The sequence below is a fragment of the Macrobrachium rosenbergii genome, chromosome 37 (assembly GCF_040412425.1).
Source record: "Macrobrachium rosenbergii isolate ZJJX-2024 chromosome 37, ASM4041242v1, whole genome shotgun sequence".
NCBI lineage: Eukaryota > Metazoa > Arthropoda > Malacostraca > Decapoda > Palaemonidae > Macrobrachium > Macrobrachium rosenbergii.
In genome coordinates, this window is record NC_089777.1 from 44,137,608 (window position 1) to 44,152,607 (window position 15,000).

At 35.4% G+C, this 15,000-nt stretch overlaps 1 protein-coding gene across 1 annotated transcript in view; it reads left to right on the top strand.

Moving 5' to 3' along the window:
• The window catches only part of LOC136825160 (facilitated trehalose transporter Tret1-like), a 22,165-nt gene that overhangs the window by 4,534 nt on the left and 2,631 nt on the right, over positions 1–15,000 (top strand). The window contains exons 2-4 of the mRNA XM_067081188.1: positions 3,979–4,111; positions 4,529–4,737; positions 4,876–5,691. Coding sequence (XP_066937289.1) covers positions 3,979–4,111; positions 4,529–4,737; positions 4,876–5,691 — 1,158 coding nt within the window. The remainder of the gene's footprint in view (positions 1–3,978; positions 4,112–4,528; positions 4,738–4,875; positions 5,692–15,000) is intronic.

The following is a 15,000-nucleotide window of genomic DNA, read 5'->3' on the forward strand; positions in this document are numbered from 1 at the left end:
CAGATATACTAGCTGACTTTATTCCAGCGTTTCGTAATTATCAAATTAATTACATCAACATGGCTGTTAAAACAAAAAATAAAATTCTTTGTAAAATCGTAAAAGCTAAAAATAAAAGCTAAGAATTGAAAAAATGAAAATTATTCATACAAAAATTTCAGAAATGTACACAAACATTAAAATTAAAGAACAAAATTTTTTAAAAATCGTTACATTAAAATGAAAGGTAACAGAATATATAGTAAACTAAAATTGAAAACTATCCGTGAAAGGGGTTACAGAACAAAAGATTAAGGACCGACCTAGAGGAGAGACAGCGATTAAATCAAGATGGGCACAAACCTGTCTTTGCTTGTCTACAACAAATGGAAGCCTACTACCAGAGTCCATTGACAGTTGGAGTAAAGCACATATAATGTCACACTTTTTAAGAAGAGACCACAGCGTGAACTGAGCGTTTCTGCAACTTGGTTTCATTTACCAGATAACTGAGATGTAAAAGGAAAAGAAGATGACTTCACTGAAAGTGTAGAAGGGCCTGACAATGAAACCTTTAGGGCGCAATAGAGTATTTCAGCAGCAATAATTTCAAAATACTCATACATTGCGTGAGATGTATCAATAGGAGATTATTTATGGGCAAGTATGGTAAGCAGAAGTGAGAAAAAGTTCATTTCTGAGTTACCAATATTATTCATCGAATCCATGTTTTATGAAAAACTACTAGTACTACTAAACATTTTGTACAGTATAATGAGCATTCTATATGGATGATAAAATGAACATTCCACATGGCAGGCTACTGAATGGGGTCCCAGATGACGTCACAGAACTCATTCCCCCACAGACGGTTAAAGCCCGCTTAACACCTCATCTCCCCTAATTTACCTGTGCGTGGGTTGACCTCGTATTCTTTAGACCTTTGATGAAAGTCCGTTGATGGATGCGGGTCAGCATCCTGCTAAGGACGCCAGAATTTCTTCATATGCTTGCATTTGGATCCCTGGCTTTGTAGTGACAAGCTCATCCAAAAAGTGTGAAGAACTGGAATTGCTGTTATTTTAGTCGCTTACGTACCTGGTAAAGAGTTATCGGTAGATTCAATACATATTTCAACCTAACAAAACGATAAAATCGCTTGCTAAGATAGTGAGGATGGCTGCTCCCGTGGACTTAGATCTGATTTCAAGCTGCCAAATTTAGACAATTTCTCGGAACAGAGAAAGTTTCTGTTTCTTTATTTTCTGCCCGGCGCTATTCAGACTTAATGCTTGTAAAACTTTTTTACGTAAAATTTATAATCAATCATTTAACTGGCTTAAATTTCAAGGCGTAAACTTTTTTTTTTAAACTTCCGCAACACTTATCTAAAATAATTCATAGAGGCTTTTTAACTGATGGTTTAAAAACTAAGACGACTACTTTTGTTGTTCTATAATATGATGTATGTGTTGTTCTTGTTTTTGTTCCTCGAGGTCTAACTACTTGAGATGGGAACTCATTGTTGTATTAGGTAATATGTACCTATTTGTTAAACCAAATTTCATCTTCAAATATCCCCTTAATATCGGAAGAATTTTCGGGTTAAAAGATGCCTTAATATAAATTGGTGTAATTTTTAAAAGTGCAATTTTTGACTAGTCCCAAAGTGTAATTTTGGAACCTACATTGATTGTTCGCACTGATTATCATCGGGTTGTCAGTCACCGAGTTGGATTAGTTTGATTAAAGAGAGGATTCTTTGCAGTTCATAATCTTGCAGGAAATGACAAACACAACATTCAGCGGATGAAGAAATTCTACAATTATATGTATGTACCTATGTTCATTATAGTGATTTCAAAATATTATCTCAGCCTGCAGATATCCTTCATTACCACCGAACTTCAGCAACAATTTCTAGTGCAGTAACATTACACACACACTGGGGAACAAGCCATCCCTAAATGCTGTTGTACGTTTCTCCTCTCCGACTAACTCTGCTTGCTTTGTATTCACCGGTTGTCTTATTCCACCCAACCTTTAACAGACACGCTTCTCTGCAAGTATGTTCTCGTTTCGTTATTTTTTGCATTTTATTCTCCTTTATAATGTATGCAATTATTCTGCAGCTTTTCACATTTTACTGCTAGCATTTCATGTTTATTTTTTCAGTGTGCAAGTCTTGTTTTAATTTCCTTAAGTTCCATAGTTTGTCAGTTGCTTTTATTTTCGTTTTAGATTTCAATCAGGGTTTTTCGTACAGTTACAGTTCTAGTCAGTTTAATACATTTTTCTCTCCGTTTACTTTCGTGTTTCGTTGCCCCTCAGTTTTTGTTTTTCAGTTCATATTTTATCCCAACTCATTCGTATTCAGTACTTTCAAAACATGTTTGAGTTAATATTTGTTGGATTCTTTTATGTCCTTTGTTTTACTCCAGAAGATAAAAATGAATTCTTGAAACGTAGGTGAAGCAAAACATGCGTGATTTGCCATGTTTATACACACACACACACATATATAGACATATATATGTGTTTATATAATGCCTGTGTTTTTTAGTTCTTGATTTCTTCACTCACACTTACACACACACACATACATATATATATACACACACACACATATATATATATATATATATATATATATATATATATATATATATATATATATATATATATATATATATATATATGCTAAATCACACATTTATATATATACCAGGTTTGAGACTAAAACACACACACAATATATATATATATATATATATATATGTATATATACAAATATATATATATATATATATATATATATATATATATATATATATATATATATATATATATATATATATATATATATATACACACACATATATATATATATATATATATATATATATATATATATATATATATATATATATATATATATATACATATGTGTGTGTGTGTGTGTGTGTCTATATGTGTATATATAACTATATACAGTATATATACACATACAGACACGCATGCATTTATGTATATACATATATACACATACAAAAGTACATACATACTTAATAGGTTTTTCAGTTGAAAAGAAAGGGCACTACCAACAACCCTTGCTTTTCAATCGAAAGACCTGGGTTCTTTCTACTAAGTATGTATATATTTTTTGTGTGTGTATATATATATGAATATATATATATATATATATATATATATATATATATATATATATATATATATATATAGGCCTATGCGTCCTTTTGCTATGTAAAGACCTTGCAAGTTGGTATCGAATTTGCACCAGGCGCAAAGTCATTGTTTGTATGGTAATGAAAGTAATCGGGTACTGCCTGGTGCGTTGTGTCTGTTTCCCGGTGCTCCCAGATAATCCTGAGGGCGAGCGTTAGTAAACATCATGTAACGTAACGAGTCATCGTATCACTGTAGTGCGACTTTTACCCTGTCATTGAGCCATTTGTAAACGATGCTGCGGATTGCAGATGTTCGACGTTCTAAAACTAACTGGTATTTAATGATGTGTTTTAGTCTACATTCCTGCCAGTTTGTTCATCTGCATGCGTGCTTGTCAAGAAAAGATGCTAAAATTACCAATTTACTTCAATGGAATTTTGTGAAGTGGTGGGGTAAAAGCCAAAGAGTGAATTAGATTTTGTTAATTTAATTAAAGGTTGTTCCAAGATTTCTATTTTTGGTTATACATGTCTTAATGTATGGCAATACATTACACTTTAGCATATGTTGATCATAAATTAAAGACGTCCAACAAGAATACTGTCGGAGAGTTATGAAAACAGAAAGTTGCAGCTTCCCGGACCTTGAAAGAATTCTTGGTTGTAATTGCAACTTTATACAGATCATGAGATAATGGCAATGCAGTTCATAATGTAACGACAGTCTCCACAGAAATTATGATGTAATTAAAAAATGTCATACAAATCACAACTGAAAAATGAACTTTGACGCCTCATATTTTTAACACAGCTCTTCGCTTGCCTGGCCGTCTCTCTGAGCAATCTCTCAGCCGGCGCTGTCAACGGGTGGACAGCAGCTGCCTTGCCATCTATGAAAGAAGACCCAGCCATTGTCTTGACGACAGCCGACATAGCGTGGATGGGTAGGCTTTGAAAGTGGTGTCGTAGGAGTGCATTTGATAGCATCCGTTATAATGTTCTTCCTGATTTTGTTCTGTTCTAACCTTGAGCAACTTGTCATTCTTTAAGAGGCCAGGTCTGCAGCTGCTTCCTCTCTTCTTCCTTCTCCCTCCTTTTTTCGAAGGTTGTACGTAAATTAATCCTGAAGATATAAAGAATAGACTTGCCTCTTGAAGGCTGGAAGATTATACCACCTAGTGAAAATTAAATCAGGAGGGAGTTCCAAAGGTTGTGAGAAGAGGTACTAATTGTAGATTATTTTGCTTCGTAGGCTACAAAATGTTTTGAAAATTTACAGAATAGGGAAGCTTATGTACCTGAGAAAATACTATACAAAAAGACATGTTGCTGATGTTCATGGATTTTTTATTTCTCAACAGCAAGCATCATATCAGTCGGATGTATGTTGGGAAGCATATTCGCTGGGAGAGTTATGGACCTCATAGGTCGACGTATGACGCTTATTGTTCTGGCGCCATTTTTGTTGGTAGGATGGCTGACAATAGCTCTAGCCTCAAATACAACAGTTATTTTACTTGGCAGGATGATATGTGGCACTGCTACTGCCTTCTTGTATTGTGCATCACCAGTAAGCACCGTGTTTAGTTAAAAATTTGTTTTAATTTTGGCAACATTTTCCATCTTTTGGCATTAAACAAATGCAAATTTCAGCAATACATATTTCTTCATTATATGTGTAGCATTTGACATGATTTGTATTTTGCAGGTGTATTGCAGTGAAGTACCAGAAGCCAGATTAAGAGGTAGCTTAGGTCTAATGCCCTCGCTGTTCATCACATTTGGTATTGTGTTGTCCTACATGGCTGGGGCATTCTTCTCCTGGCGTGTCAGCTGTCATATATGTTCTATACCTGTAATCTTGATGTTCATAGTGCTATGGGTGGTGCCAGAATCCCCCTACTGGTATCTCTTGAAAGGCAAAACGAGGGAATGCAAAGCATCCCTTCGGTGGCTAAGGGGACCAAGGTATGACTTCTCATCAGAACTAGAGGAAATGGAGGCCAAGATAACCTCTGTTGGCAGGGAGGTAGAATACTGTGAGCTGTGGAGACCCCGCACCAGGTGGCCTTTCTTGATTTCTCTGTTTATGGCTACCTTGCAACAAGTGAGTGGAGGAAATATTCTCGTTGTGTTCACCGGACTGATCTTCATCTCAGCTGGCGTGGAGAACCCCCGCATGGCTGTTGTTAGCACTGGTATCATACAAATCATATTCACATTTTTGTGCCTGATGGGTGCAGACCGGCTTGGCCGTCGCCCATTGATCATTGTATCAACTTGTACTATTGGGCTAGCAAATACTTTACTGGGATTTTACTACCTGATGAGCAATGTGTATGAAATACAGTGGCCTCCCAGCGTACCCTTGGTCACCATTCTGACGGCCATTGCTGGATTTTGCCTGGGATGCCGAGCTATGCCGTGGCTCTTGTCAACCGAGCTCTTCAATACCACTATCAGATCAACTGCAAATTCAGCAAGCATATTCTACAATAGGCTACTCAATGTCACTATTTTACAGGTAAGGCTATTTCAGTTCTACAGTACTTGTGTTTTTTTACTTTAAGATTTTGATAATATCATGTCCATTTAAGTATTAGGTGTGCAACAACACTACTTTGAAATGTCACACACCATTACCTTAACTATTTTGACTTATGCTGTTTCTGTGTGCATATACTTATCTGTTTGTTGATTCAATTCTATCTGTTATTCTCTTCGATTTGCTTTATACTTTTTCGCATATGAACTTCCATTTTTAGGATGCTTGCTCGACAAATTAATGTTCTGTGGGGGAGGTTGCAATCGTTAGTAATAATAATAATGATGGTAGTAACAATAAAAAAATAGAGATTTTGACTTTAATCACAATGACCAACATCCCAATAATAATAATAATAATAATAATAATAATAATAATAATAATAATAATAATAATAATAATAATAATAATAAACCAGCGATGTAGCACTTATAGGCGTAACTCATTTTCAACATGGCTGCCAAATCAGCATTTGCATATAAATTATTATGAAATGAACAACTGTCGTTTGCTCTTAAATGCGCATGATACATAAAAGCTTTATATATTAATGTCTCTTAGGCGCTCTGGAGATCTTTTTATTCAACTTACCACCCTCACTTTGGGATAAGATAGAAATGAACACACGAGAACTTGTTTCACAGAAATAATTTCTGACTCCTGTCGAGACAAAACCCGTCTTTCAAGTGAGAGTCCAGGGCATAGCCATTCCTTCACATAGTTCATAAAAGAAGTTTGAACCTCAGTACTTGGGAAAGTTGGGCAAAACGCTGGTATGTTTGGCACTAGGTACCTGCCTGGGAAAAACCTCAGGTACATAGTACTTAGGTTTCAACTTCTTTTATGACTTGCGTTGAAGAACTACTAATACCCTGGACTTGATGCCGATGCTAAGAACAAATTCCTGCACTCGACGTGGATATGTACAGTAGAGTCGGCATTAACTTATACCTCTCTTAACAGCCCAGTGGTCTAGAATGTCGACTTTAAGCCGTTGATGGGTACTTTCGGGGTTTCGAGTCACTTAGGTACCAAATCATTTATAAATTATAATTCCCCTTTTGCAATATTCCCGATGTAGCGCCAGTTGGATATTATTAAACGACATTTATAGCTTAATGTTTGTAAATAAAATGTCACAGTGATGTGATAGAATTATTATATATATATATATATATATATATATATATATATATATATATATATATATATATATATATATATATATATATATATATATATATATATATATATATATGTATATATATATATATATATATATATATATATATATATATATATATATATATATATATTATATATTAAAGGACCTCATTCAAACTGGATGGTACCTAATGGAGTATTTATTCAGAAAAAGTTACAAGCTTTCTTGGACAAACAGTCCACATTATCAAGTATCCGTACAATAAGCAGATGCGTAGTCCAGCTGTATTTATATCTTGTGATCTTGGTCTTTCTCTGCTCCCTTCTTCCAGGTGCCCATTTTCCGTGCGTTCTCTTGCGTTTTTCCTTCGTTTCCTTGCTACTGTGGAGTATATGATTTTTCTAGATAGGCTGTCTTTAAAGCCGTTTCCGGTGTTCCCCGCCATTGTGTTGCTGGCGCAAGTTATGAAGGCGTTCTCTACAACCAGTCTAGCCATTTTGTTGGTGTTCCTGTACAGAAAACTCATATTTTCCCAGTCTATTTTATGATCATTTTCCCAACAGTGTTTAGGCAACTGCCGACGTCTGATTATAATGCCTTATGTTCTGCAGATGTTGTTTGCTTCGCTCTTTACATGATTTGCCAGTTTCGCCATAGTACCCTTCTTCACAGCCTAGACATGCTGCCATATATAACCCCCCCTCTAATCTTTTCCCCTCTACCGACTTTTTGTTTCTAACTATTTTATTCCTAATGGTGTTTTTGTAGATGCCTATCAATTTGAAATTATCTAACTTTCTGTTGATGGGTGCAATAGAGTTGTTGTCCAGAACTGTAATTATTTTCTTCCCTACCAAATGTTCCTTTTCTATCCTCTCCCTCTCCCCAAAATAGTTTTTCCTTGCTTTGATGTGTGCCCACTCCCACCAATACTTAGGGTAGCCTAATCTCCTAAAACTCTCCCTCAGGAAATCCAGCTCTTCGTCTAAAAATTCGGGACTGCAAATCCTATAAGCCCTGATGGCCAACCCTGTCATTACTCCTATTTTTATTTCTTTCCTATGACTAAAGAACCTATGTATGTATGAATTGGTGTGTGTCTTCTTCCTACATACCTTGAATTTTAAATTTTCCCCTTCCCTCTTAACCAGGACATCCAAGAAAGGAATTTCTCCCTCCTTCCCTTCTTCTATTGTGAACTGGATGTGTTCATTTAGTTTATTTATGTTTTCTAGGAACTTGTGTAGATCTTCCCTTTCTCCCTTGTAAATAATCAAGATGTCTTCCACGTATCTTACCCATTTCATGATATTTAAGTTCCCTTTATTTATTTTGCCCACCTCTTCCTTTTCAAACCATTCCATAAAGATATTGGCTAGAATTGGTGAAAGACTTGAACCCATGGCCACGCCATTTTTTTGTATATAATGGTTTCCCCCCGACTTGAAAGCATTAACGCTGAGGGCCGCTGTTAGCAGTTTTATTAAAACGTCATGATCTATGTCGCATGTTTAAACCCTCTCCTCCATTTTCTTTTTTATTATTTCCAACGTCGTCTTGACTGGTACGTTAGTGAACAGGGAAGTTACATCCAAACTTGCAAATTTACACTCTTTTACGTTAATTTTGGATAATTCATCTATCAGGTTCATGTTATGTTTTAAATGCCCTTCGGATACTAAGCCTACCCATTTTCCCATTATGTTGGAAAGAAATTTCTTCAGCCTCCTCTTCGGTGATCTCGTCGATGCCACGATCGGTCTTAGAGGGCACCCTTCCTTGTGGATCTTAGGACTACCATAAATATATGGGATCTCTGGACTTTCCACTGATTTTACTCTATGTTCTAATTCTTTTCTCTTAGTTTTTTCGTGGATTTTTGTCAACGCTTCCCTTACTTTTTGTTAAAATTGCACTGTACCCCCCTAATGTCCGGTTTTTTGTTGCAAGCCTCATATGTGTTTTCATCGTTTAGAATTTGTTCTAACTTGTTCTCGTAGTCTATGCATCCATTACTACAACTGCTACCCCTTTGTCTGCCTTACAAATCTTTATATCCTTGTATTTTCCTAATCTATCAAATTGATAGGCAGCTACAAAAACACCATTAGGAATAAAATAGTTAGAAACAAAAAGTCGGTAGAGGGGGAAGAGATTAGAGGTGGGGTATATATGGCAGCATGTCTAGGCTGTGAAGAAGGGTACTATGGCGAAACTGGCAAACCATGTAAACAGCGAAGCAAAAACATCTACAGAACATAAGGCATTATAATCAGACGTCGGCAGTTGCCAAACACTGTTGGGAAAATGATCATAAAATAGACTGGGAAAATATGAGTTTTCTGTAAAGGAACACCAACAAAACAGCTAGACTGGTTGTAAAGAACACCTTCATAACTTGCGCCAACAACACAATGGCAGGGAACACCGGAAACGGCTTTGAAACAGCATATCTAGAAAAATCGTATACTCCACAGTAGCAAGGAAATGAAGGAAAAACACAAGAGAATGCACAGAAAACGGACACCTGGAAGAAGGGAGCAGAGAAAGACCAAGATCACGAGGGGGTGGGAGTCACACAGGAGGAGCTAGGCGATTATAGGATTAAAAGTGCCCAGCACACAGATATAAATACAGCTGGACTACGCATCTGCTCATTGTATGGATACTTGATAATGTGGACTGTTTGTCCAAGAAAGCTTGTAACTTTTTCTGAATAAATACTCCATTAGAGACCATCCAGTTTGAATGAGGTCCTTTTAGTAATTCTACTAACGCACAGAACAATTGTGTATGTGATAAAGTTAATATATATATATATATATATATATATATATATATATATATATATATATATATATATATATAGAATGTATATATATCTATTACCTGATCACATAATATTTGCAAATGAGTTGATTTTGCTACATTTGCCAGTATGCCTCAGTTACATGAGCATGCATCTGGCGAAATTGGAATGAAAGTTTATTCAAGTATTATGTTAACTGTCTCTTCGACTGGTACATTAGTGAAGAACGATTCCGTGTTGCTCACTACCTAATGTATATTTTTTAAGTTGTCTATTAGTTGCATAATATTTTTTTTTAAAGAATATTCATTTTATGTAAACTTTTCTATGAATAGAATTAAGCATTTATAGAAAATGTACAGTGAAAAGTTCCTGGTCTTGTATCAGTTGTGTATGTGGCTTCATATTCAAAATCAGTGATAATTCCTTTTGTTTACCACGTATTTAGATGTCTATCGAAACTATCATTAAGCAGTAATGTATGTTTAAGTGGGTCACCTATAATCATGTTCTCAAAGACATTGTCCTTCCCACGGACTATATCCTTGTTGGGTGTGCCAGCTCCTCCCAGTTGGCAAATGTAATTCCGAGATAATTTTTGTTTTTTTTATAGGCAAACTCTTTTCAGTATTGATTATACGAGTATATACTAGTTTTTGTTTTGGTAAGTTTGCAAAGATTCCTTTACTCTTGTTAACTGGCAAATATTCCTTTACACTTGCTTCATATGTTGCTTTCTTTGCACTTGTTAGTTGGCAAATATTCCTTTACACTTGCTTCATATGTTGCTTCTTTCTGGCAATATTGAGCTTAATCCTGGTCCACAGAGTCGATCACGGAAATGTATTTTATATAGCCATATCCGTGGATTATATAAGAAAATAAAAAGGACTTGGGTGTTGCTGGTGTCAATTTTGATATCCTTTTTAGTTTTGAAACTCTTGTGACTGATTTGTGACATATTTCAGAACTATCCTTTTTAGTTTTGAAACTCTTGTGACCGATTTGTGACCTATTTCAGAACTATCCTTTTTAGTTTTGAAACTCTTGGACTGATTTGTGACATATTTCAGAACTATCCTTTTTAGTTTTGAAACTCTTGTGACTGATTTGTGACATATTTCAGAACTATCCTTTTTAGTTTTGAAACTCTTGTGACCGATTTGTGACCTATTTCAGAACTATCCTTTTTAGTTTTGAAACTCTTGTGACCGATTTGTGACCTATTTCAGAACTATCCTTTTAGTTTTGAAACTCTTGGACTGATTTGTGACATATTTCAGAACTATCCTTTTTAGTTTTGAAACTCTTGTGACTGATTTGTGACATATTTCAGAACTATCCTTTTTAGTTTTGAAACTCTTGTGACTGATTTGTGACATATTTGAGAACTGTTGATTACAGGGTTTAAGAAGCCCGTTTTACTTAGTGCAATGCCATTCCAAGCGCCTGTAGAATGGCTCTGTATAATAGAGAAGGTTTCTCCACATTTCATAGGCAACTGTATGAGTGTGGATGCCATGAAACACAGGTGGTTACAGTCTGCCGAAGGCTTTTAAATCATTATGTTTTTGCCAGGTATGAGAATCCAGATGTGGCTGCTTGCTTACCAAAATGTCAGCAGCACAGGACGCTGAGTCCAAGACTTGCTGAATTTTTGTTGATGATTACAATGCTCATCACACTGAATGGCTGGGGTTGGGGGGCGTAACTGCTATTAAGAGCATTTAATAATTAAAAGCAAAAAAAAAAAAAAAAAAAAAAAACGCAGACTTAAAATTACCGAACGTGGGGATATTGTTACTGATTTAGCACCAAGCACACCCATCCCATTAACAGTAATTTGTTCTACTGTTTCTTGTTGTGAGCGGGAGGGGGAGCTATCCATCTGGAAGCCAAGGGGGCGCCAGCCTGAAAAAGTTTGGGAACCACACACCAATCTGGCAACCATTTTGATCTTGTTTTCGCAGATGTTACGGGTGTTGTATTCTTTTGGAGTAGGTTTGCTAGTGGGCTCATCTTACAGTTTGATTAAGGTTAATATGGAGATGGATCAAGTTGTTCCTGATGTTGGCTCTTCAAGGAAGGTATACGTGAAATCTCAGGCTAGCTGGGTTGGTATTCACTGTGATCTTATTGAACTCAGCTAGAGCGATCCCTATAGAACTTCTATAATTAGTGAGTTTTTAAATGGTCACATTAGCATTATTACCTGGAGGAAAATTCCATCTAAAATCCTCAAGCTTCGTCTTAAAGATAAGCCATGGCTTAATACTACACATAAGCTTGCCTACCATAAAAAAGATAGGCCTACTTATGAATGATGAAGACACAGTCTATCAGACTTTTGTGATGCAATTTCATTTAGGTTAGAAGTCAAGCTCAAGTTGTCTATGATAGAACTACGAGAGCTAACTTTTGCTTACTCATAGGGAAGTCAGTGTGTGTGACTGCATTAAAAAACAAGTATAGACTAATTCAGTGAGATGGTTGGGCCTGTTTCTTTGCTACCAACAAGTCAATCCTCGGCCCAGTCTTTGTAAGAGCCACTCTTATGTCTCGTTTGACTGCAAGACGTGAACGTAACTTAATTTTAATCAAGCACAGTGCTGAGAATCCCTGGTCACAGCGGTATGTGGAAGGAAACATCAGGAGGTTCCGTACACATTTCTTTGCTAAAGCAGAATAAGAACTTGCCATTGTTGACCAGAATCTGGTCAATGACAAACTATCGAAAGAATCTTTTACAGTTGAGTCATTGACAAAGCACTTTCTACAAACAGATTTACAGTTATTCGAAACCGAAGTATTTTGAGAAACCTGTCACGTACCCTCAAAATTCCTCTCACGTACCCCTGGGGGTACGCGTACCCCAGGTTGAGAACCCCTGCTCGAAACAAAAGGCAGAATTTTTGGCTCAAGTCTTTGTGAGCGAACAGTGCAGTGAGTCTGTGGTGTTGCCTCAGTCAACGTTTCCGAAGAAGTTTTGTTCATTGGCCTTCAGATCTAGAGAAGTCAAAACTTTGCTTCAGGGGCTTGACAATTACGGCAGCATAGACCGTAACAGGATCTTTCCCATCTTTTTTTTTTTTTTTTTTTTTTTTAAATATCACTGGTTTCATTGCTTCTAAGATTACTTCTAGTTTTCTGGACGTACAAGTTTTCCTTCAGTTTGGAAGGTGGGAAACATTGCAGCATTACCTAACGGACTAAGTCTATACTAAAAATTAGAAACATGTAGGGCTACAGTAGGCCTACTATCATGTCAGAATGACCAACGCTAGAAAGTAATATTAATAATACGTTATAATAATGGTAACAATACATAGTAAGGTAAGTAAGTTAAAAGGTTTATTATAAAAAATATTTACATTGACAATATGAAATTATATATAACTAAAACAATTTCAAGGGAAACTCAAGGTATATATTGTTTATAGCTGACCTTAAGGACTTAAGGATGAGACCCTCTGCAATTCGGATCTCGCATAGATAATTTCCTTATATACGATGGAAAATTCTTCAATTCGGATCTCGCATAGATAATTTCCTTATATACGATGGAAAATTCTTCTAAGTTTATCTAATTTTCACAGATATTCTCAGAATGTTCCTTCACTGAACATTCCGAAAGCATCTGTGAAAAAACAGATGAACTTAAAAGAATTTTCTACCGTATTCAAAGGGAATTATCTATACGAGATCCGGATTGCAGAAAGTCTCCTTATCAAGTCCGTAAGGAGTCTAGCAAGAATCTCTTTTATTCTGTAGCTGTTTCCCGAATGCTCCGATGCTCTGAGAACGAGGGACCTATTGCTAGATCCGAAAATAGCAGTTACTACATACTGGACATTTAAACTTGTAAACTTCGTCAGCACACCATTTAGGAGGGATATTGTTTTTGTGGTGGATAAATGTTTTCACCTTAATGTTATTATAGAAAACTGTGCATATATTAATCTGAGGGAAGAGTCAGTCTGTTATTATGTTTACTTCATTAGTTTCCTTGCACAATTGTTCTCCTTGATAAGGTAGTTTTGGATATATAATTATTTTTCTACTGCGCTTGTGGTAGGTTTTCTTATAAGGATGTTGTTAAAAAATATCCTTAACTAGTTATCGGATGTTCTTTCTGGGTAACCATTGTTTAGGAAATAAAGTGCGTACAAAGTCCATTTCTGTATTAAAGTTAACACGTCTTGAAAATTCCCCATGCTCTTTGTAAGGAAGGAGAAAATGCATTAAGTTTAAAACGATAAAACGTGAACTTGGGAAACTGAGACCCACACCAGAATAAGTTTTCATCTGGTATACTGTTGTGCTGATGTTACCCTGTTCTCTTGCCAACATTATGTTTAGGAACGGTAACTTTCGGTTAATTCTTCTTTTTGGACTTTATTTTGCTTGATCAGTTAGGATCAACAGAGTTCTCGAAAAGTGGCAAACAAACGAATTAAGTCTCATTATGAAAATAAAGAAATATACGCAACAGGTACAAGGATGGGGATTATATATCGGGTTCTAAAAGTACATAAAGAAAATATACCAGGCAGACCAGGAATGCCAGCAAGAAAAATATCATTGTACATTTTCTCTAAATTCGTTATTTAATTCATAGATGAGTTCACTTATAAGGAATAAACTTTTAAAAACAGTATGTAACTTACAGATGACTTATGACCCATATATATTTATTTTTTAATTTCATCCTAATTGAATAATTTCAGTTGTTGATTATACATTAAAAATATTGCAAAATAGTTATTTAGCTGATATTATAAAAATCTGAACTTTATATAAAATAAAATATGAAAAAAATTCGGGAAAATTATAACTTTTTAAACTGCCAAGGATATCTTATTTTTGGAAGTAACATTGAAAACTGTACACATTCAAGTTTATAAAATGGATTGAATTGTTCAGTTACTCTTATATTCTCAGCTGTTGGCACTAATTGATTAGGCAGACTATTATAGACATAGAAAAAATTGAAAATAAATACTGAAAAATAAAAAAAATGTGTAATGCAAACAAAACTTTAACTAAAAAAAAAAAACTAGAACCTTTCAGAAACAAATAACAAAATTAATTATGCATATAAGTTCAAAATGAACGGCGCTTTGAAGATTTTAAGTTGTAAAACTTTACTTTTGAGAAAAAAACACCTAATGTCAGGTTTTTGGTGGAGTTTTGGCAGTATTTGGAAACACTTCTGGTTAATTATCCAGCTCTAGCATCATAATCAGGATGTTTTACTAGTTTCTTTTATTTGGCACTAGAAATATTCACACTATCTGCCATGAAAAGAGATTTG